At 39.2% G+C, this 24796-nt stretch overlaps 1 protein-coding gene across 1 annotated transcript in view; it reads right to left on the bottom strand.

Annotated features, from left to right (window-relative positions):
• Positions 1-1181: 1181 nt before the first annotated feature.
• Positions 1182-24796, bottom strand: part of MAPK1 (mitogen-activated protein kinase 1) — a 55990-nt gene continuing 32375 nt past the window's right edge. Inside the window, exons 5-9 of the mRNA XM_090062192.1 lie at positions 23212-23326; positions 21666-21797; positions 14867-14976; positions 12614-12741; positions 1182-7282 (exon numbers count right to left, since the gene is read on the bottom strand). Coding sequence (XP_089918318.1) covers positions 12625-12741; positions 14867-14976; positions 21666-21797; positions 23212-23326 — 474 coding nt within the window. The 3' untranslated portion in view covers positions 1182-7282; positions 12614-12624. The remainder of the gene's footprint in view (positions 7283-12613; positions 12742-14866; positions 14977-21665; positions 21798-23211; positions 23327-24796) is intronic.

The raw sequence follows: 24796 nt of genomic DNA, 5'->3' as shown, positions 1-24796 counted from the left end.
ACCGGCCTAAAGAATACATGTACTCTTCTGTATAAGATGCTGAACAGGTAGCTGCCTGGGATGGCTTAACAACTGGCAATCCTGCATCTGTGCCTCAGGCTGAACCAAATGACTACCGAGACACCTACCAACTCCATGATTTTTACAAAGACACTGATCTTATCAAATGCCAAGACAAGCCATCAGAACTCATCAGATAACCGAGTTTGTTCTTCAACCCTGTGAGAAATGCCTTGTAAGACTATCACACCCCTAAAGTGCTGCTGCTCTGCTGAACAATTAGAAGAAAGCTGTACAGAATCCCTGAATCTCAGCCACTTCTTTGGCTGTCTCTGATGATTCTATTCAGACAGAAAAGCAAAAACCCATAATCTATTATTTAACTGCATAAAACTATACAGCACAACTACATTACTGTTTTAGCAAAAATGAAACAAAAAGACTCAGAAATGGTACTAAAATGATAGGAAAAGAAAGATTTTTCTCCAAAATACTATGAAACTGGAAAGAAAATGAGAGCAGCCAGTTGCAAGCTTTGGACAGAAGTTTTAGCAGAAACCTAACAACTGCAATCAATACCTAAGGAAACTGGTATAAGCTGCATCATAACTGCTTACACCTGCATGATTCTGTAGCAATAGTGTAGCAAAAACAGCTATGACTTTAAACCTCTTTCATGCATGGTCAAGATTTGGCAGTTTAGCTCACCTGTACTGCTAGAAAAGATTGTAACAACCGCTGTGCACTCCTGAGCAGCAGCTAATACTTCTTAGCTGCTTTAAAAGGGAAGGAGGTTTATCCATACCCAGAGTAGCTTGGGCACATGCATGTATGGAATGATGGTTACTGTTTTAATAATCATTGAGAACCTAAGGAGCAGCATAAGACTATATTAAGTAGGGACCTGCGATGGCAATTCTATGAATAGTAACTAGATTAATAGGCTCAAGTTGATATATGCTCCTCCTCCATCCCCCACCTCACTCCCACCACAAACGCTCTTTAGAGCAGCTTTGGTATAACATTGATTGGGTTAAGAAAATCATCATGTATTCCCAATTAAAGCAGCAAGATATTGAAGGTAAGAAGTATGGGACAAACCTGGAAACCAACATCTTTTGCCTACAGGAGTATTGCAGTCAAGACTCTTTATATTCCACATAGTACCACAGAACCAAAAGTACGCAGGAAACATTTATTTGTTCTATCACCATGAAGTTCCTGTGCTCCCAGCACCCATTCAAACAGTTGTGGCTCAATAATTTGAAAATACTTATTGACATGTTAGAGAATGATTTTGACATGGAGGTGGTTCTTCTCACTGTACTCTCCAAAGAGGTCAATTCCCATGATGCTGTGAACAAACAGTGCAGGCCAGCAAGTAGAAAGCTCCTGGCTGGTTCCAGCTGCTCATTGCCAAAGACTCTGGATGTTGTGCTATCTCCCGAATGCCCATTTTTCCAGTTGACTGTTCAGGTTCCTCTTACTCCCTGGCTGAAAGCTGGACTCTATATCTAGTTCCCTGGATCCCTGCTGCCTGACTCCACAGAACAATAGAAGTATGCACTGTAATCCAAGTAACCAAAATAACTTCTGTTTATGATGAGTATCTTCACTTGGGGAAAGATGTAGATTTTACAAGAGCTCTGACCAAGTTAGTTACCTGGATATAAAAATCCTAGTGGTGACATAGCACAGGATGGCTTCTTCTTGACATTTCTCACTGAGGCATGTTCTAGAGGGGAAAATCGGTTTGCTGACTGAGGAAAGCTGGACAGCAAAAGGGAACTGCAAAACAAGGAAGTAGGCACCTGCCTATGACAACAATGATGATTTCTGAAGCCTCTTGGGAAAATATCAAATTCTGTCATTGTGACATCTGTAGGGTCTTGAAAGAAGCAGTGAAATAAGTCACTTCAGAGAATTACCTTCAGGCTCTCTCTCTAGTTGGGCACAACTCCATCTCCTATCTAATCCTGCTCACTATAAAACACAAGAATCTGTATAGTTTTAAAACATCTATAATGGCAGCTGGGATTCTGGAACCCAATTTCTTGGCATGGGCTGAGCTCCACAACAACTTATTCAGCTATTAGATTCCCAAAGTACACAAATGCAAACTTACTTGCATTGTCACCAGCAATGTCCTTCAAACCTGGACCCAGAGTGCATAATTTCGGTCCATGGATTCTGAAGAGTACTCGTGGAACACTAAGCAGCGTTACAGCAAATTGGAGATGTGGCTACCCTTGCAGGAATGCCACTATTAAAATGAACCGAGATTACTATACAAGCAGAATGCTCATTTTGTACCAGTACAATGCTTTAGTAATTTTTTTAGAACAGTGTGACTGTCAAATAACAGAATTAAAAAAAAATACTGTGCATTGTACTTGGCTGATTAAGATAAGTTAACGAGACTGAAAGCAAGTTTAGAGTAGGCATGAAATTAAGTAGCTTGCTCTCACACACACAGACACAAGCAGAATGACAAGCTTACCTCCGTTCTTAATGGAGGTCTGCTCGGAATACAAAAAAACCCTTGAATCTTTTTTGCAATTAAAAAGGTAGCTTGAATTATTAGCAACCCAAGATGCTACCCAAAGTGCAATAAACTCCTCACCACCATTTTTTCTCTGGCCAAAAGAATAAAGTTGGGCATAAAAGTGTTCAAAGTACCCACAGTATTCTCAGCTAGACTGACATACAGGAATTTATCTGCCATATTACATACTCAATATTTTAACACCCTTTTAAAATTCATTAACTACAAGCAAAAGTCAATTTAATAGTAGGGAATTTACTTATCAAGCTTTTGGATGGCCACATTAATTATAATTTCATCTGATCATGCTTAAATATTTTGGTAGGGATAATACAAGGAGAAATACCAGATGCCAGTATTTTATTTTTAAAGACCTTTTGGTTAATTCTCAATAGATAATTCAAGTGAATGTCATTTAAAAAAAATGAAGTCAGAGGGTAATAACCTAATGTATATTCATTTTGTAAAAGATAGCAGCAGTTATTTTTAACACATGAAATTCCAGTCATTCTATATATGCACAGTACTATACTTTTTTTGGTAATACAGGGACACAATTTAATGATTTTCTTTGCATTTGTTTTTACAAGAGTCAGATGCCAGAAAAACAGAACATTCAGTTAATTGATTAAAAAATCATATACGTTTACAACATCAGAAGAATTAAGACGAAATATAAACCTTTGCTACTTACAATTGTTCTATACAGATTAACCAAATCACGAATCTGTCACAATATAAACGTTTAATTGTTACAATATAATGAATAAGAACATACAGAAAATGATTTTTATAAAATTTTCCTTTATGTTTTTCTTTTAAACTTACCATTAACTAAATTAGCTATGCAGGACTTTTGGGGTACATAACTAAGAAGGCACCAACAGTACAAAGCAAATACAAAGCAGTTTGAGTATTTTCTTAAGAGTGCTCTACACTGATACAACACAAGAAAAGGCAACAATAGTAAGTAAACCAGCTGCAACCTTTAAAAATTTGTTCTGGATTTACAAATATAATCCAACTTTTAAATTCTTCCCAACTTTTTATTTAGTTTTGATCACAGCACATGCTACAAGAATCATTGTATGCTTCACTTTACTAATGTGCACTTTTCACTAATTTAGTGTCTTGTATTTCAATTAACTAAACCATTTTAAAGCACATATGAATTTAAAACTTATGTAAAAGGATTGTTCAGACTTTTTAAACCACTGCATTTACAAAAATATTTTCCCTAAAATCTGGGATTGCTTGAAGACATTGCTGTACAAATATAAAAGTACTATGCAAGGGACCAGAGTTGTCTGTATTTGCATGTATACCTGGGAATATATTTATACCATATCACTGAGCTATAACTGAGCTGTAACAGCAATTAATAAAATTTAAAAATATCAATAACTAATGCACTAAATAAACTACACTAACATAAGCAAATATATATTAATAAAGTTTCAATCTATGGTACAGTTGCTCAGCAGACCACCTCTGACATGGTATAAATATATTGTAGCATATTATGGTGGGCAGCAACAATAGATCCCTCTCCCCAGTTAACCGATAATAACCAGACTTGACTCCGTTTTATTTGGGCACTGCTGAGTTATGTAATCATAGTGAACTCCTGAAAGCAAATAGTGCACTACTCTGCTCACCCCATGTAGTGTATTAAACTTTTAGGAAGTATGTTGCCAAAGTCTCAAAACAATTTTCTTGTATTAAGGGTTTGCATATTTGCATTTTTCTTTATCTATAAAGGTTGGAATGTTTTTGACAGTCATCTGTTTACATTCCTTATAACCAAAAAAATCTTTATACTATTAATAAACACGTCACATCCAAAACAATGCACCTTTCAGTTCTCTGCTACTCTAAGGGAATTTCCAGAAATATAACCTAAATAATACACACATTAAAAAATAAAATCAGATGTAGTTAGGAAAAAAAAAGTCACATAACACAATGTTATTATAGGCACCTTCCTTTTGAATATTCTCCAATCTGATAAAAGTCATGCTTCTGCAGTTCAAACATCTATGAGTTCAGCTCAAAAGTATTTAATGATTGCAGGAAAAGACCATGATGAATGCAGATAGTGGTTTCATGCCAGTCTGACTCAGCAAGGATGGTTAAGGAAGAAAGAAGCTGCAAAGCACCAGGTGTTAGTAAAGCAAACCCACGGCTTCGCATTTAGAAGAGATGCTAATTCAAGAGTTAGTTCATTTAAAAAACAAACACAGAAAGAGCAAAAACCACCCCCCAGCAAATAAAACAAGTATTCAAAAGATGAACAGGGAAAGGGGAGCATGAAATGAGCTGCCAAAGCTCTTCCTTAATAAATTAAAAGTTGAGTTGTTATAAACTAAGTTTCAGTAACAGTCATCTTCTCTATTCTTGCTAAATTAATTCATGTAGTAACCACGATGATGCAGGGGCAGAGAATCTAGAAATAGTTCAGCTTCTTAAAGCAGAGAGAGAAGCATTTTGGTAAAGATATGATATGTAGAAAAGTAAAGAGAAATTTCTACACTAGTATCAACAGTCAAGTGCAGTATTGTAGAAAAAGTTGTTAGCATAGGTACTATACCACAATCCAACCATCACCCGTGCAGTGTTTTGAGAATGTTCTTAATGTATGTTCTGTGTAACAAACATTCATGGGACCACAGGATCTTCCCAATAGAAAATGCCCTTTAAGAATTAACACTTATTTATTAAAAATTAGTTTTGGCAGGCTAACACAAACTATAAATAAAGAAAAAAATTTTAGAACTTTATATCCTGTAAGCACCCTTATGTACTGAGAGTTTAAGGTAATGGCTTTCTAAATTTCCTTGAAAAGCAGACTAAGAAGTACTATGAGGAAGCCTGGGATAATTAGCCAGCAAGCATCCTTGTATACTAACTACAGTAGCAAACTGAACCTGATTTCCATTCAAACACATTATTCAAGAGGAAACCAAAAACTAATTTTTAACGTTAATGTGAAGATATAAGATTTAAATTTATTTCCATGAATTACAAGTGCATTTTGTTCATATTAGCAGGCAGTCTTTATACAATCCATTCTTCACTGCTGCCAAAATAAAATGAGAAAAAGACAGCAGAGATATGAAAAAAGCTAAAAATAGAACTATTTTCCTAAGTTATTTGTTGAATAGCATTTCAGTTGAACACAACTCAGAGGTAACAATAGATTTTTTTTTTTTCAATCATAGGCATGTGGCACTTAGACAATCATCTTTGCACAGAAAGCTTTAACAGTCATGCGAGGGCACAGTAATTATTTTAAACAAGGCAAATTTCTCACCACAGAGAGCAGTGGGGAAAGAAAAGGAGGCACTGCACTGGAACATAACACCTAGTAAACTCCACATTATACAATTTCAGTAACAAATACTTGAAAAGATCATTAAAGGTATACAGTTTTAAACATGATTTAGTGCTAGCTTTGTTTGGTTGTCCTAACTCAGCATTATCAGAAAAGTTTGATAGTACTTGACTACAGAACAGTATTTCATGTCACGAGCTCATGGAGACTTGATTACAAATCACTACAGTGTAAGTTGCAAGAAATGAACTTGAGAGGCTGACATGCTGTAGGAGCAAAAGTAAATCCAAACTTTCTTATTTAAAGATGCAGTGTTCCTCTCTGCAAAAACCCTGAAGGTTAGTGATTCAATTCAGGTATTATAAAAACTAAACCATCCTCATTTGAAGTGTTTCATTGGTATATAGTAGGTAGACTGAGTTTAGTAACATCACATTTTGGTTTCTCTGCTTACTAATGCATACCGTCTCTCAGAGTAAGGCATTCACAATTAAGTAATGATGTCATTGTGTTCTTTGTTGATCTTTCACCACACAGTGAAAAACTCCAAGTCTGTGAGCTGCCACTCATTCTTTTTGCATAAATCTTGTAAACACTACATAGAGTATGAACTTTGGAAGTACTGTAACTCCAAAATGGTCAAAGTAGCAATGATCTTTTAGAAATGTTAGGAGGGAGGGGCAGGACGTGTAGGATTTCCCCTCCCCCCCCCCCAACAAATGGGGAAAATGTCCTAGATGAGTAGATGAATTCTGTTAAGCTGGGTTCCTACATATCCATTATATGCTGTACATAAAATGTTGTAGGCAGCATAAGACACTTAAACAAGTGCATAAGCAAGATTAATGTGAACATGACCTATGCTGCAATCTGTAGCACACTGGTATATATTTACGTAAATCCTTATTGTGAGTAAACTGTTAATGTTTAAAGGACAAGTGCAAAAACATCTGGGATGTCACTGACTTAAAGTGCCCTGAATAATAGCTTTCCCTAAAAAATGTCAGCGACTTCAGTAAAATCAGAAAAACACAGTTCATGGTGTAAACTTCTTATGGGTTTATGAGTTATCTGCTTGGTTAATAATCCAATAGTGAAAGGAACTACTGCATCTTTCAAATCAGAAAGCAAGCAGTTAAATGTGATCAGCAGTAGGTGCACTTATAGTACAGCACTGCAACAGGTCAACAATGGGTATTACGCATAGGAGTGTCAACAACAGTTCTTCAGGCTTAAAAACTCACTGAAAGCATAAAAAGCCAAAACTACCAGAAACTGCCCTCCTGAATGGCTCAAAGGAGTTAGTGGATAAGCTGAGATAGGCCACAAGACATGACCAAGGATAAAGAACTGGGAAGAGGAACAGCAACGTTTGAGCATGCCCAGTCCTTTAAGTCCTTGTCCTACAAAAAAAAGAGCAAAGAACAGGTTTTAACGAAGGCATTTTTAGCAAATTTTAATTGAAAAGTTATTCATATTTCTGCACCTCAGGAATCAGTTTAGACTGACAGCTTGCAGCTCCCCATAAGATTCAAAGGCAGCAACACCAATGTTTGCAAGATCGCTAAATCCCACCTATTTCTCCCACGTTCTACTGAAGCTTTCCTGATATTCAGAGTAGCTCAAGGAGCAAGTTTTCAGAAGTACTGGTGTTAAGCTAACTTGCTATCCATCAGCAACAAACCAAAACACACCAGAGGGATTTCCCAGGTGAATAAAAAAAAAAGATGCATCAATCCAGACTGCTGGAATCTGATTAGCGGTCCTAAAACAGGATGTGGAAGAAACTGGACAGAAACCCGTCCTTAAGACAGGGGTGGGCATAATATGGCCCACAGGCTGGACTCAGCCTGTCAAATGATTCTATCCAACCCAGTGCTGCTCCTCTGAAGGAGAACTGTATCCAACCCCAGCTGCCCTGGATTTCAGTGCCTCTCACCCTTCTCTCTTCACCTAGCCTGGCCTGGCCTGCCTCCTAGCCTCCAGTGTATGCTCCAAGGTGGGGGGCACTGGGCTCCTGGCCAGGTTTCTGCCCACAGCTATAACACTGTAGCCATTTGCAGACCATACAGCTTGATCCCCAGCAAGCTGAAGCTCAAGTAAAGTTCTCTCCACTGGTGAGGGAACTGGTGCAGGTTATCTAGGCTCTCCTAGACTGGAGCCTGGTAGGGACAGAGGCATCACTAACACAGTGTGGCACCGTGTTCCGATATGCTTGTCATGCCAGCTGTACTCATGTGGCCTGAAGTAGCACATGGGAACCCAGCGTAGCAATGGTCTGGCCCAGCCACATGCTGAGGACTCAGGGCAGGGGAGGGGGGTGCAGGGAGAAGTGGGGGAAAACAGTGCAACACAGGCCTGGCCCAGATAACCTGCAGCTCCTGGCCCTGTTCTGCCTGCACCCCTCCTCCCCAGCATGTGGCCTAGCCAGGCTGGTCTCACACTGTGTTCTTGCATGCTGCCTTGGGCCACATGGGTGCAAGTCCTGCCTGAACTGGCTGCATGCCAAGGACTTGGGGCAGGGGTGAGCAAGTATTTGGGCTTGGGGGCCACTTAGGGAGTTTTAGTGAGCTGTCGTGGGCCAGGTCAGCACCCACTGCCCCCCTCATTCCCCTCCATAACAGCTCACCGAAACTCCCTAAGTAGCCCTCCAGCCCAAATAATTGTCCACCCCACCTTAAAATGTAAGTCAACTAGTGATGCTAAATAGCTCTGCAATACTAGGTTAAACGTATCTACAGTGTCCACTAGGTAGAAGAATGCTACCCAATATAAAAATCAGCTGCATATTAGCATTAAAACAACTTAAAAAAACAAATGCCAAGAGCCATATACTACAAGTATTTTCTGCTTCTCATCTTGGTTAATAGAATCAGCCACTTATTAACATAAGAATCTGAAAATACATTATAAATACAACCTTCCTTACCCTCTGGCAATTAAGAATCAAGCCTACACCAGTCTGGCACTGCTGTATAGCTAGACTGATGTACAATAACCTGCATCTACAGAGCATGTGCAGTGAGTGTCTGCAAGGGCTTTTTACTTTGCCACCACTTATTAGAATTAAAAGTGCTCTGGCAGATGTGATTCTAGTAAGCTGGGGACACTGCACAACCAAACTACATGTCCATGTAATCTGTTCCACTAGTTATTGCCTTGGTGGATTGTCTTAGCACTTGCTGGATGATCCTCTGCATATAACCTTCCTCAAAAATGTCACATATAGAGATGTCATCAGCTGACTCTGCCACTACACAGGAAGCAGCTTTGCTTTTGAATAACTAAATACTCTGAAGTTAATTTTCTTGGGGATATAAGAATTTCAGCTACTTTCACTCAGCATGTCAACATTAGGGTCCAGATTCAGGCCAGAAGTTTTGAATCTCAAGGAGAGAAACTTGAGACTCAAATCAAAGCTACACAGATAACAACAGCACTAGATTCACAAAATTATATTGAACCACTGTTATCACTTTTCAGCAGACTTATTGAAAAGGAAGCAAAAAGTGAACCACCTGCCTTTGCTGGCTCCAACATGTACTACAAAACAAGCAATTTCATGTTAAGACTGGCAATAAACTTAAAAGTGGGAAACTACATCTAGCTGGAAGTACCCTTGCTCCTCTGAAGGAGACAACTTCAAAAAAATATCCAAGGGAACAGAGTATTACTATGCAGTTTAATTCAATTACTGAGGACTGGCCTTCACATTCAAAATATAATATTCAAATAATTGTGAGAGGTTGACCAGTTGATTATTATTCTTAGTACAACTGACTACCCCAGGTGTATCAGACCAAGCTAATTAAAAACAGCTTTATGTCAGCCAACTTCACTCTTTGCTACTATGTTCAAATATAATAAGGTTTAATAGTGAAGACAAGTTTTCAATGATCTACTCTCTCAGGTAGCTAGTTTTGAGCAATAACAATTTCTTCCAAGTTTAAGGAATTATTAAACTGCTGTCCACCAAACAGGTATTCCTTCTGACAACACTACCATTCCTCCTCTTTCCCCAAGTTTGAGATGGTCTACTAGCGGTGTCTTCCACCAGATGTTTCCTCACAGCTAGAGACCTCAGCAGCTGACACTGGTGCTCGTTTTACAATTTTCCTCCGAGCTGCTTAATTAACATCATTCCACTGTCTGGATTTCCCATTTTGTCTCAATACTGTTATATTTCAGTGCACTTCGCATAGACAGCCTTCAGAAACTAGCCATTTTGTTTATGCAAAGTGTAAAGCCAACAAGTTGGCTGCAAACCTCAGCAAGATAAAGTTTTTGATTTTTTAATTTGTTTCCCTATGAGAAAATATTTTAATTCAATTCTTTCTATAGAAGCACAGATATGTATTGCGAGTTACAGACTCCTTCTCTGACAGCTAGTAACAGAAATGGGAGTATGACACCATCTTGGTACCATAAATCTAAAATTTTCCTGGTGTTGATACCTGGTTTTCATGGTAGGAGTTGCATCCTGTTCAGTCTACTGTTAAAAATTTAGATGCTAACCATGTAAATACAGTGAAAAAAAGTCAACGTTAAAAGAACAGATTTCAATATTAACTGCTGTAAATTTCATATCACGTAACTGAATATTCAAGCTGGTGACTGTGGAGGAAGTTACCTTGGTTTGACCATAACAGTCTATATTTCCACAAGTCTCTTCACTGACTTAATTTTTGTTGTTGTTGTGAATTTAGCGTTCATGAACTGGATCACCACCCTGGAAATTGAAATCCTATTTTCAGTGCAGATAGAGCACTGGTTGTGGCAGACCAATAAAGTTTCCATGCACTCTTGTGCTAACTTACTTAACCTCAACCTGTAGAGACTCTCTTGAGATATGAATAGTGGATGGCAGGGGTGGATGGCAGGGAAGGGGTTGGGCCTTGCTGCTGTAACAAGAATTGGGCAACTCATGGCTCCCCCACTGTCTGCCCTGGCACACCAACATCCTATGAGTTGAGGTTGAGGGTGTTTTTGGCACTCTGCCCAAAAACACTGCTGTCCCCTGGTGTGTAGGCTCAGTAAATAGGTTGTTTTGCTGAGACTGCCAGAAAGGATACCAGTTGTAATGGACAGCTGGAAAACCATACTGAGTTAAGCTAAATTAAACAGACCGCAAAAAACAAACCAACTGTCTGGAACATCTTCAAATGTGTGATGCAGGGTAAATTTTTCTGTCACTTCTTTTCCTATAAAAAGGAACTAAACCCTCACTCAGTGAACTATTTAGCAATACTTTAAACCAGGGGTGTCCAACCTTTTTGAGTGTGGGGCCGGATCACGAACTTTTTAATCACCCAGTGGGCATGTGAGCCATATTCAAAGACCCTACAGGAAGCGGTATCACATCACCCCCCTCGAAACGAAAGTACAGGGTTAACTTTCGTTTCCCATCGCAGCACCTTGGGCCTCAGAAAACAGCTTAGAGGGCTGCATGGTGGCCTGTAGGCCGTATGTTGGACAAGCCTGCTTTAAACTAAGGACTAGTAACCCTTTTTTGCCTGCGAGTTGGAATTACATCCCCCACAGTCAGAGGTGCATTCATATGACAATATGGTAAGAATGCCTGCAGCCAAAGCCCCCTATTGCTGAAGCTACTCCTCTGTAGGCTAGGATCCAGGCCCTGGCCAACATCTTGCAGACCCCTGTTTTAACCTACCAGGCAAAAGGAAGGATAGAGATGCACCCAATCAACTGAGTCAGAGATGTATAAGCTTCCATGAACAAGAGCTGAGCTTATACATCTCTTGCTCACAAAAACTTATGCATCTCCAATTCAGTTGGTCTATATGATGAATCTTTACCCTGACTTCAGTCTAACATAGCTAACTGCCCCTTCTCTGCTTTTAAACTATTAGTATGAAATGCTATTTGAATAACTCTGAGGAAGCTTGCTGATATTTCCAAATGTCAGAGTACCTAAAAAATGGTATGAACTACATCAACGGAAGATTATTGTAGATAATAAGGATTATGTGCAAGTTATGAAATATGGAGACAGGTGTGGACAAAACATTTAAAGAAGTTCCACATGATTTTAGATTATTTCTGCAAGTTTCAGTTTTATGGGTTGTTTTTTTTTCAGATGAATATACGTACAGGAGTATTTGAAACTCATTACTCTAAATGAAGATGGTGTAAAAGTCATTAAAACAAAACTAAAATATGAAAACATTTTAATGCATGATTAGGCACTCAAGTACCTATTTTGGAAACACTCAAAATAACTTAAATGGCTACTATTAGAAGCAGTTGTTTTACACTGATGGATTTTCTCTCTTAACTGTGTTCTTCTCTTGCAATGTGATTTATTTTAAAATAAAAAGGGCTTTCTAATAAATTCATATGATCTCAGTCAATTTAAGAGATATTCTGATACCAAGCTGTTTCCACAGCTTTTGGCAAGTACCTATTAAATTTTACTGTCACTCTTTAGATGTAATCTGTAAATTAAATAAAAAAAGCACATTAAGAACTGCTTGGAATTTTATGGGCAATTTAAACACTACAGAGAAAAGTTAAATCCATTTCTCTAAGAAATTATGAGCAAGGTCAATTCAGCACTCAGAAAGCAGAATCTATGTTTAAAAGGATTACTTAACTATACTAAATAAAATGACAAACTACATTTTTGCATAAATGAAAGTTATGTTAAAGTATTTTTTTTTTAACTCATTTTAAAAAAAAGGAACACGATTCATTATGATCATGGCTTTATGTACCTATGCACAATTTAAGATCGATATCCTGGCTGGAATCTAGCAGTTTCCTCAAAAATCAGTTCTTTCAGCTTCTCTTTCGGCAAGTCATCCAACTCCATGTCAAACTTGAAGGGTGCTTCAGCTACAGGCTTAATAAGATGAAGGAGAAGTTAGTAATTTTTAAATGTTAAGTCATATTTTTCTAGGCTTTACGTATTTTGTGAATGAGAACCTGACTGATAGTTATGTGTGTTGTTCGCCAAAAGGACAAAGTTTGAAGTGGCCAGCACAATGGGTTGTCCCTTTATCTTTTTTCGAGTTCATAATCTTTTCTGGCAAATTTTAAACAGCTCCTTGAATAGCTTCTCCAACTTAGATCATGTTAAAATATTCAGGTAGAGTCAAGGCTCATAAAGCAAATACCTCAAAAAATGTTGCAGAGAAATACTTATCTACATGTTATAAATTAAGGTAACTGTCCATTATAATCTTAAGTTTGACTTCTATTTTCCCCTTCTTCAACAAAACTGAATAAATTTGATCAAAATGTTACCAGAATAGTCTTATGCCAAGACTGAGATTAAAGGCACTGTTCTCAGTGGTGGCAGATGACAGAACAAGGAGAAATGGTCTCAAGTTGCATCAAGGGAAGTCAGTTTTTTTCCCCAAAATCTAACCTCTCTAAAGGACAGTAAATAAAGCACTGAAACAGGTATCCAAGAAGAGCTGTGGACTCTTCATCCTTGGACGTTTTTAAGAGCTGGCTAGACAAAGCCTTGGCTGGGATGATATAGTTAGGAGCAGGGGGTTGAACTAAATAGTCTCCCGAGATCCCTTCCAACCTTAATTTTCCAATTCTAAATCTTAACAGGAGCCCTGTTTTAATCATGCAATAAATGCAACATCTGCCAGGCACCTTACAGAATGGAGCTCAGAGTAAAGTTAAGCCTTAAAAAAGGCTTTCCCCATATCTGTATGCCCAATGTTTTTGTAATGTACCTACAGAATGTTATAAGCACAGCTAAAAAAAATATATAGAACAAAAGTAATTGAAAACTGATCATTTAAACGAAACAAGATTTGTAAAGAGTTAAGTAAACTTATTCAAACTTTTTGAACATTGGCAAATGTACATTTCAAACTCAGAAGAGAAGTTAAATACAGTAAAAGGTGCAGTAAAAAGTTAATGGGCACTTTATTAGCTGGAAAACTATCTACCAGGATCCAAGTGATGCAGCAAAAGCGAAACTGGAAGTACCACTTCTGGGAGACTTCTCGTCTCGTTGCTGCAAGCTGAGTTTTTCTTTGCCATTTTTTTGGCCCACGGCCCAGGGCAAAGCAGCTTGCGCGGCCTCCCCCACCCATTCCCTGGCACAGTGCACCAGACAGTGCGTATTTCATTAACCGGCATCCCCCATTCCTGGGGGATACTGGATAACAGAGCTTTTACTGTAGATTTTTCATAATAAAAAATTAACAATACCACATTCCAGCGACTACTAGCAAGCTTTGCTTCCATAAACAGCAAGATATAAAAATATACTAAGCATGGCACCCTTATGACTATCCAGTAACGCAGTCATAAAAGACTAATAAAGTAATTATAAAAAAAGTTTAATAATCCTTTTGCTGCTTTTAAAAACTGCTGTTTAGATAGAAAGTACAGATGCTTTCTAGAAGGGGCAAATTTAACTTCAACTTGCATGCATCTTATTAAATCATAACATCAGAGTATTTAGCTGTCTATTCAGACCCACTGTTCCTACAGTTGTATTCAAACACCCGCATAATACAAATGTTTAGCTGAGGAATAACTTGGTTTATTACAATAGGTTTGGCTACCCAGTTTAGTTAGTCCTTTACTATCTGATGCTTTACTAGTGAAATATATTATTTAAGGACTTTTAAACATGTCTTTTAAACTTGCACTCCCAAAGTTAAACTCCTTCTCCCATACTTAGATGCCTAGAAGGAACAGTTTTAAAGAACCTGAAATATTTATATCTGCTCAGTTCTTTAAAACTGTGTCGTATGTACCATATAGTACATATTTACACATAAACATTACATATATGCAAATACAAACGTATACATGCACCACATACACACACTGATACAGAGGTTTTAACCAATTAGCAGGGTAAATTCATAATTTACAGCTCAGGTTTTCCAATTCAGAAAGAACTATACAAACATTTCCTTAGAAGACTTCCTTTTCCTTAAGGATTTTATACTATCCTCTGCAATATTTACATTTAAAAAAAAATCCTTTACCTCATCACTTGGATCGTAATACTGTTCCAGGTAGGGATGGGCCAAAGCTTGCTCCACTTCAATCCTCTTATGAGGATTAAAGGTTAACATTCTATCCAGCAAATCAAGTGCTAAGAAAATAAAGTTGTTAAAAAAAAAAGTCAATATATAGTTCATGTTTCATCACATTAAAGGTAAAAATAATTGGTACAATACAAACAATAACTGTCCTTTGCTATAAGTATTAGTTTTGATAAGTGCTATTCTTAAATCTTTGCAGATAACACATAGGAGGAGGAAGAACTGAAGAACCAATTTAGCAAAGCTTTTCTATTTTTATGTCATTACCCTCACTGTCTTCTCAAAATTCTTATTTTCTGATTGTTAACCTCCTCTTCATATCAGCAGGAAGTTGTGTGTTATCTAGTGCAGTGTTTCTCAACACATGGGTCACAATCCAAAAAGTGAGTCACAAGAATATATGAAAGAGTCATGAATAAATGGTCTGGACTGGCCAATGTTTACAAATGGGCCCTGGTACAAAAAAAATTGAGAACTACTGATGTCTAGCATCATAAACCAGTACTAAAAGAAGGTATTTGTTTATAAAGCTATCAATTATATTTAATACAGAATTGTTTGCATTTCCCACCCACATGTTTCCTACCAGGATAGAACAAGGGTCCTATTACACTCCACAAAATTTAGGTATTCTGGGACTTCAGGGAAAGTAAAATTGTGGTTAGAGGACAACAATAATGGAGATATGCAAAGGGATAAAAACTGAATCTTAACTATAAGGGTCTACCATGACATAGTAAGTCTAGTAATTCTGAACATGTTAGCGGATCCTTTAGTGATGCAGACAATAGCTGTGGAACGTACGAAGGCATCAAATGAGCAACTGGTCCAGTCAAAAAGAAAACAAACAGTTTTGCTGAAAGAGTTAAACAGAAATGTCATTACTGATAAACAGACTCCAGCACAGGACTGAACACTATGAAATTCTATACTCCAGTGCGACTCAAATCAAACGCGAAGAACTCAAAGGATTACCACAGTTAGAAGTTATGGCAGATTTGAACAACAAGCCTATATTAGAAAATTTCTAAAGAGCCACTAAATCAATTCCTGGGGAAAAGGCATCTGGCAACAGCTGCTTGCCTGCTGAAATCTACAAAATGCACTGATGGCAAATCACTCTGAAAGCTTCATGAAGTTATATTGCTCTCTTGAAAGAGGAAGTGGTACCAGAAGATTTCAAAGATGCTTGGTTTGCACAATTATACAAAAACAAAATAGAGAGAAGTGACTGTGACAACTATAAAGTTATCTCCCTGTTGAACATGGTCAGAAAAGTTGTCACTTGCATCATGCTTCCTAGGCTGCAATCTCTAGGACTAAATGAAAGAATCTATCCTGGAACTGCAAGAGAAGTGTAGAGAAAAAACAAATACCTTCAATATAGTCAATAGCCAGGGCTGTCTTACTGTTCTGAAGAAACTGGGTTGTCAAGGTATGAAGGCAACTGTAGCGTATGAAAGTGAAGAATCAGATGCCTCTGATGTCAGCAACTGGATGAAACGGGTTCATCTTAGCCCCTGTGCTTTTTAACATCTACTTTTATTCCTGCTGCTTCATGCACTCAAGGAAAACAATGAAGGCATTTATCTTCTAACCAGACTAGATGGAGGCTTGTTTAACATCGCACAATTTAGAGAGAAAAAACCAAGGTGAAAGAAATGGTACCAAGAGACTTCCTGTTTGTGGATGAGGTGGTCTTGGTTAGTCTCAGTGAATATTCTCTGCAAAATGTCTTGGACACATTTTGTGAGTCATGCAAGAGCTTTGGGGTGGCAACTAGCCTTAAGATTGTGATCACATATCAAGGGGTGAAAGAACCAATACTTGATGCGACTTTGGAGGATAAACCTCTTGGTGTCGTTGACAGCTTTGCTACTTGGGGTCTGAAGGAATCTGAACCTTCAGACTGAACAAAATCAGAAAAGCAGCTAAGAATTTCAGGTTATTGCAGAAATGTGCATGGAATAACAGCAAGCTATCAGCTAAGGCAGGCGTTTTCAACCAGGGGTACACGTACCCTTGGAGGTACTTGGGATGGCCTCAGCAGGCGCTGCCACCAGCACACTCGCTGATCAACTGCCGGGGGACTCCTCCTTCCTTGACTGGCCACCAGGGGTATACAGACCCAGAAAGGTTGAAAATCCCTGAGCTAAGGTGAAGATGCAGATCTACAAGACTTAGGTGCTATTATTCCTGCTTTATGGTTCATAAACATGGACTACATATGCTAGGCACATCAAGAGACTGAACAGCTTCCACACAAAATGCCTGCATAAGATCCTGAAAATAAAGACACAAGACAGAATACCAAAACACAGAGCTACTGGAGCATGCAGGGCTGAAACACTTAGAAACCACTATACTATCAAGAGAAGGAAGTTGCAATGGATCATGTGTGTCAGGAGAACGGGAGGAGACTGTATCCCCAAGAAGATTTTGTATCGCAAGATTCAAGATAACTCTAGAAAGCAGGGTAACCCAGTCTATGGAAGAGATATGAAATCATTCAACATCAACTGAGAAAGCTGGGAGGAGCACACAGAATCCTGTCCAATCTAGTGGGAACATGTGGCACTGGGTGCAGCTTAACGTGCAGCAGCTTTGATCCTGAGGATGGAAGCAGAGTGAAAAAGAAGGAAACAGCATGCTGTAAACTTCGACTCCAACTCAGGCAATATATGGATCTGCGAAACTTGTAACGAACTGTGTAGCTCTCAAATTGGGCTAGTTACCTACAAATTCATCAGGCATCTGACTAAACCACACGTATACACCATGATCCAGAGCAGGGGTTGTCAGCCAGGGATATGCACAGGCAGGCGGGGACAGAGCGTTGCCACCCACCATCCTGCACTGCTGCCTCCCAGGAGCAGGGCCAGGGCAAGGCAAGGGCAGTGGCGCCCCTCTGCAGGCTGCACAGGCACCACCCGGCCAGTCAGGCTCGCACACGGTGGCACTTGCCACCACCGTCCACCACCCCACACCGCTGCTCCGCATTTGGCCACATGTCCCCTGCATGTCCAGCCACCCACCACAACTCCTTCCCCCCTTGGCTGCCAGGGGTACATGTATTAAAAAAAGGCTGAAAACCCCGGATCCAGAGGATCAACAGTTGACTACAAGTGGATCCTCTCCCTACACAAGCTTTAAAAAGTTGTTAAAACTAAATTCCAGCAGTAACCTTAGAACCTTTTCACTACTGTATTTGAGACAGACATAAGTACGTGGTTAATAAGTTTCTGAAGATCATTGGTAACAGGCCCAGAATGCTTTTCAGGTAGCCAAAACAGTTTAATTTTATTTTCAATGCAAAATGTCCATGTAAATTTTCTTCTCATAATTGTTCAACAATCCTCTACCTAAAACCAGTAAGGAGTCAAAACCTTTTCAGGAATTTTACAAAACAGTCTGCTAAGTTAAGCATACTGCTTGGAAAACATACCACATTTACCTGAATCTAACATTACTTTGATTTAAGATAAACTCTCAATAATAAGATTTTATACATGGAAAACTTTATATTAGTGATTTTTCCACGTAGAATCTAATCACTGGAGGGTCATCTTATATTCATTCTCTCCCTTCCCCCAACACTACCATTGCTGCAGCATCAAAAGCAAACAAGGGGGGGGAGGCAGGTGGCCTCACCACCCTCCTTCTCCCCACCTGTGTTCCCTACTACCCCCTGGTGCCCATTGCCCTCACCACCCGCCCACTCCTGTACTCAATAGCCCAGACAGCCTCTTCCAGTCCAAGATTCATGCTAGAATACTGAAGTTAAAAACAAACAAAAAAACCCTTTCACACTTCTGCAATTTCCCCAGTACCCCACAGTACTAAGTGTGCTCGTGAAAATGCAGAAGCACTGAACCACTGTTAGGAATATTCAACTGTGATACCTTGTCAGCAAACATTAAAAGGACTATATAACACCTTCTGAGTTAGAATAGGAGATGCATCAGATCGTGTAACAAGGCTCAAGTTCTATGGGGAAAGCAGTTTCAATTAGCTACTGCACAATGGCCATTTTAGCTATTTAGCTTGACAGAGGTGCTTCAGAAAAGGCTCTTTCCTGCAGCATCTAATTACTGTGTTCAGAGCTGAAGAGCGAGGTAACAGATTTCAGACTGCTAACATTGTTCCAAATAAACTGTAATACTGAGACCTGGAGGGCTTGGCAATTTGTGTTCGACAAATCTATACCAAACCCAAGCCATATCCAGAAGCATGCTACAATGTTTGATTCCTACCTTGTCCTCGAGGTTATAAGGAACAACAATTAACTGCTAATATTCTGGTGTTTCCATTATTGCTTTTAGAATCAAATAGCTATGCTTAAAAAAAAAAAAAAAGGTCAGAATAGGAAGCTGGTCGCTTCTGTGACAGATGTGATCAACAAGTTCACTGGTACACAAAATAACACTTTTTAGCTGTGCACAGATTACTTGCTGACCAGAAAGAAAACATCACCTCCTCTCCTTTTTGTGACTTATATGCCTGATGGAAACATGGCTAGGAGGCTATGACCAGATCTTCCTCTGTCCCGAGTTCCCTCATTTAAAGTAAATCTCTATCTTGCTGATAGGAGATGATCCTGAGAGAAATTTCTCTTTAATTCTGTCCTACAATGACCATTACCCTTTACAAGGTATCATTCAGAGCTCACTGACTTCTGAATTATCATCCTTTCTACCAAATCTCCTCTGTTAAGTTTACCTTCTAGAGGCATTTTCTCCGGTTTTTTATTAGGCCATGGCTTAGTGCATCTATTTGACATACCAAACCCTTGAAGTAGTCAGATAGGTCTGAAATCATGATAACTCAGCCCTACTACTAGGTAACTCCATCCCAATTTCTACTGTTAACATTCTTGCACTTGCTTCACTCTTTAGGGTGAGTGCATCTTCCTAGATGGACTCCTTTGTGTACAACGCTGGCATTCAGTGTTACAGTTTCTCTCACTAAATATTTCAGAGTGAAAACTGTATATAAATCTGTGGCTACAGTAGCCAGTCAGGAAAAAAGCATTGTGGCATGGAAAGATTTATTCCTTTTTGTTCATACTGATGCTTAGGACCCTTGGAAAATGCAAAAGTAACTTTAAGCAAGAATATGCCCAAGAATGATGTTCTGTCTATTCAACAGAGTAGATTCTCGTACATTAAATTTAATGCATTAGTGTTTCAGAAAAAATTTTGGAGCCAATTACTCTGATGAACTATTGATTTGCTTTGAGGAGGAGAAAGATCTCAAACAGGCATATGTTGCTTTTCTGAAAAGCTTCTCTCCCAAGTCACTGGTCCATAGAGACTTAGTCTCAACTGCTCGTTTTACTGGATTGTGCAAATATCATGTAACTAGATCTAGCTGTATCCCTGAGTTCTCAAGTACGCTATTAGCATAATCAGCATGCTAATAAATATGTAAAAATACATCTGTCCACACTGGCTAAGTTAGAAATCTGTCGGCTATTAGCCACGAACATTGCAGAGAAAACTTAGCATATCATACTAATTGGGAAATAAGGTGCGATGGAGCCTTTGACCTATGCTTGGTTATTTTCAGCTGCTCCTATTACAATAGATACACCTCTCTAATACGAAACATATTGGAATTAGTTTATTATTGAAGAGGCCAAAGAGCTGGAGTTATCACTGTTTTTACTCCATTTCTTCTCTGCTCTTGACCTCAGGACGAAGGAGAAAGAATAAGATTCTCATTTGATTAACTATATAGTTCTAAACTGAAATTGCTATAATTTTACATCAGGAAGAAAAAACATTTTCTGATTGATATCAAATCTTATATAAAATTGAATAAAGTCGTGTCACATACACTTTCCTAAACACTGCAAGCTATATGTAATACTGCTCTTTGCTTTTTACTGTAACAAATAACTCATTAAAAACAAAAAACAAAAAACCTACTATCAGTGCTACTCTAAGGATTTACATTTGAGGATGTTATGAAAGGTCACTGCAAACCGTTCATTCTCCTACAGGTTAACTGAATCAACATCACCACAGTTCATTAAGTTGCCAGCAGCCCAGAGATAGGAATTCTCACATTGCTTGGCCAAACAGCAGTGATTTAATCCACTTCTATAAAAGCCTAGTCAGTCTCACTATCATCTCTGATTAAAATAAGATGCACAGGGCTCATTCTTCTTACAGAATTATGCTTCTGCATGTTAGCCCATTATTTGATCATACTCAGAAAGAGTCAAATGATCTCATTTAGTTTGAAAGTTGTTTGGGGGGGGGGCGGGGAATGGAGGAGGAGGTGTTTTTTGCTAGTCTTGTAAACCTTCCTGTGAGAGCTAGAGGTGCACCAATAAAGATTTTTTTGGCCGATACCAATGGCCAATTAACTAGTCATATCAGCAGATACTGATCTGACAGCAGATATGCAGCCCGGCAGCTTGGAGAGCAGCATCCTGTCAGTAAGTATGGGGGCGGGCAGAGGTTGCCTAGCTGGGGCAGGACACAGGGAAACAATGTGTCAACCCATGATTTTAAAAGGAGGCACAATTAAGAGCAACTGTGTCACACTGACCTACAGTTTTAAGATGAAATCTTTCAAGCTGGTTTAAAGGGGATCTGGATGCCTAGTTCCCATTATCTTTAATAGTAACTGTTTATACATAACCTGAAAGTCCCGCTCTTACTTGCTTTGTGCCATTTTTATCCTTACAGATTTCGTACAAGGGTAACATAACATTATAATAAAAATGTACCTTTGGGGTCAGCATTTGGAAACAGCCTGTTCCATGGTACCTTATTCTTGTGCGGAAGAGAAAGCAAGTAGTTTCTGGCCTTTAAATTGATAATACAATTCAAGTCTTCTTGAGAAGGGGATCCGAGTATGCCTAAGGAAAGACAGAAGAAAAACAGACCTTTATTTCAGTGTGAAGGACAAAACAGCCACACTGCATACCTGAGATAAGATGCAAAGTACTAAAACAAACAAACAAAACTTAGGACATTAAAGGGTTCTGACTTTTAATTTAATAAAAATGAACTAGTTTATTTTTTTAGGAAAGCCTTATAAAAAGTAATTTGATATAAAGAGCTTTGACAAAAACTGCTGACCAAGTTCCACCGCAACCACATACAGACTATTTAATATCAAAGACTTCTAATCTGTTTTGAAGAAAGTACCCAGCAACAGTTATTGCAAAATCTCTGATGACCCACATTTGATTTAAAAAAAAAAAAAAAAAATCTCACCCCCTTCAGAATCCCATAAAGTACCACAACTAAATGAGAGACCCCATCTACCTCCCTCAGGTAAAATTACTTAATTGTGAAAAAGGGCCTTGGACTGCTTATCTAGTAGAGTGTCCTTATTGTATGAAGTTTTGGGGCCTTCTGGACACTGTCACATTTATTGTTAGGCTAGAAGTCTCATTGTTTCATCTACACAAGCAGCAAACAATAGAAAAAGAAGAGAAGAGACAAGGATATCAGTAAAAAAGTATAAGTTTACATAGGCTGGTTATTTTCAGAACTTCATAGCTCCAAAGCAGTTAGAAGGACCTTGTTCTAAAAATAAGCATAAGCTGTCCTCAGCTGCCTCAAATGAAGCTGAAGATTTCTTATCAACATCATGGTAGAACTATTTAGAAGGCAGAAGTCGTCTCACTGATTAGTTCAGAAAGATATATAGCATAGCGTGAAAGAAAGTACCATAGGTGGTAACCATAGGAAAAGAAGATAAAAGGGTGGCTAAGACTGGTACTGTGCGTGTAGTGGGTACGAAGTTCCCAATGACAGAAACAACCGTGGAAATATTTTTTCCTTCATTCATAAGCTATATTTACTTGCATTAACATATACACCTTTTCCCCTTTCCCCCACCCCCTCAAAAACAATTAGCCCTCCAAAGTCAGGGTGCTGTCTTAAGTCAGAAAGCTGATTCTACACTAAAATAGAAGCTTGGGGAAGCTGCAATGGTTGGTGGTGCTCCAATTCTTTTTCCTGGCCCCAGAGAGGGAGGATTGGAGTGAAATCTAGAGTTGAGTAGCCAAAATCTGCTGCCAATTCAACTGGGGCTGTAAGAGAGAATTAAAACTGTAACTTTGGTTTAGCAGAAAAAGTTAGAATTCAGCCGTGCAGTCAAAATCTCTTATAGTCAGGATTCAGCTAGGACTAAGAAAAATCTTTTCTTCTGCATTCTGCCTTTTCAAAACAAGGCATGTGACTTATCTGGGGGGGGTCTCTGTGGTATGCAATAAAACAATAAAATATAGCATATCAAAATTATATTTTATAAAAGCTTACCAAGGATATGGTTCAACTGGTCAAGGTAGTGTTTTCCCGGGAAGATGGGTCTGTTAGAGAGCATCTCTGCCAGAATACAACCTACAGACCAGATATCAATAGACTTGGTATAACCCTGGGAGGGAATGACAAAATAAAACAATTACCCGCATTAAAAAATGTATTCCATTGTATAACTAATGCAATAACAGGTCTTGTATATTCAGCTACGCAAGTGCTGGAAAGATAGGGCACTAGGATAACCCAAAGCAAGAACAAGGCACATTCAAACTGTTCTATCTTACGTGCACATCAAGACACACTCATCAAGCATCACATTTTCGAAATGCTGCTTTACTTTGAAGGAAGAAAAATTTATGCAGTGTTTACTGTTCCACAGGCATTCTCCCCTCTTTAATTTTAAATGCTGCTAGCTCAGATGAATAACTGCAAACGCCTTTTTGCAAGCTGTCTAATTTTAGGGCCCATTTTCATGAAAGTCTTACCAAGTTTGTAGGAAAAAAACCCCCCAGGTCTACTGTGGGCCAAATTTTCAATTAGTCAGCTACTTATGAAAGATAGGTATATAATCAAATACATTATGGGATTTTTTTTTTTTATTTTTTTTTTAAAAGAGCTTTGGCTGTAATGAAAGAATCCGTGATTCCTGCCTGGGCTGTTTGGATGGTTCAACTATGTGGATTCCTGTTTCATAGTTTGTAGGGTCGGAAGGGACCTGAGCAGATCATCTAGTCCGACCCCCTGCCATGGCAGGAAAGAATACTGGCGTCAAATGACCCCAGTAAGATGTTCATCTAACCTCCTCTTAAACACCCTCAGGGTAGGAGCCTGCACCACTTCTCTTGGAAGCTGGTTCCAGACCCTAGCCGCCCTGACTGTGAAGTAGCGCCTCCTGATATCTAACCTAAATTTACCCTCTGCCAGCTTGTGACCGTTATTCCTGGTCACTCCTGGCAGTGCTCGGGGAAACAGTGACTTCCCCAATGCCTGCTGGTCCCCCCTGACTAGTTTATAACAGGCCACAAGATCCCCCCACAAGATCCCCCCTCAGCCTTCTCTTTTGGAGGCTGTACAGGTTCAGGTCCCGCAGCCTGTCCTCATAGGGCCTGCCCTGTTATCCCCTGATCATACGAGTGGCCTCCTCTGGACCCTCTCCATGTTGTCCACATCCCTCTTGAAGTGTGGCACCCAGAACTGGATGCAATACTCCAGCTGCGGCCTGACCAGTGCCGCATAGAGGGGGAGGATCACCTCTTTGGACCTGCTCGAGATGCATCTGTGGATGCATGACAAGGTGCGGTTGGCCTTCCTGACTGCCTCTCCACACTGCCGGCCCATGTTCATCTTGGAGTCAATGATGACCCCCAGATCCCTTTCCGCCTCCGTGCTGATAAGAGGGGAGTTCCCCAACCTGTAGGTATGGTGCCGGTTGTTCCTCCCAAGGTGCATCACCTTGCACTTGTCTGTGTTGAAACCCATCCTATTCTCGTCCGCCCACCCTTGTAACCTGTTGAGGTCTGACTGTAGCCTGTTGCATCCTTCCAATGTACCCATGTCCCCCCACATCTTAGTGTCATCAGCAAAT

The sequence above is a fragment of the Crocodylus siamensis genome, chromosome 9 (assembly GCF_052110815.1).
Source record: "Crocodylus siamensis isolate JL-2025a chromosome 9, ASM5211081v1, whole genome shotgun sequence".
Classification (NCBI taxonomy): domain Eukaryota; kingdom Metazoa; phylum Chordata; order Crocodylia; family Crocodylidae; genus Crocodylus; species Crocodylus siamensis.
Note: the sequence above shows the minus strand (reverse complement) of the source record. Positions and strands in the feature narration are given on the sequence as shown.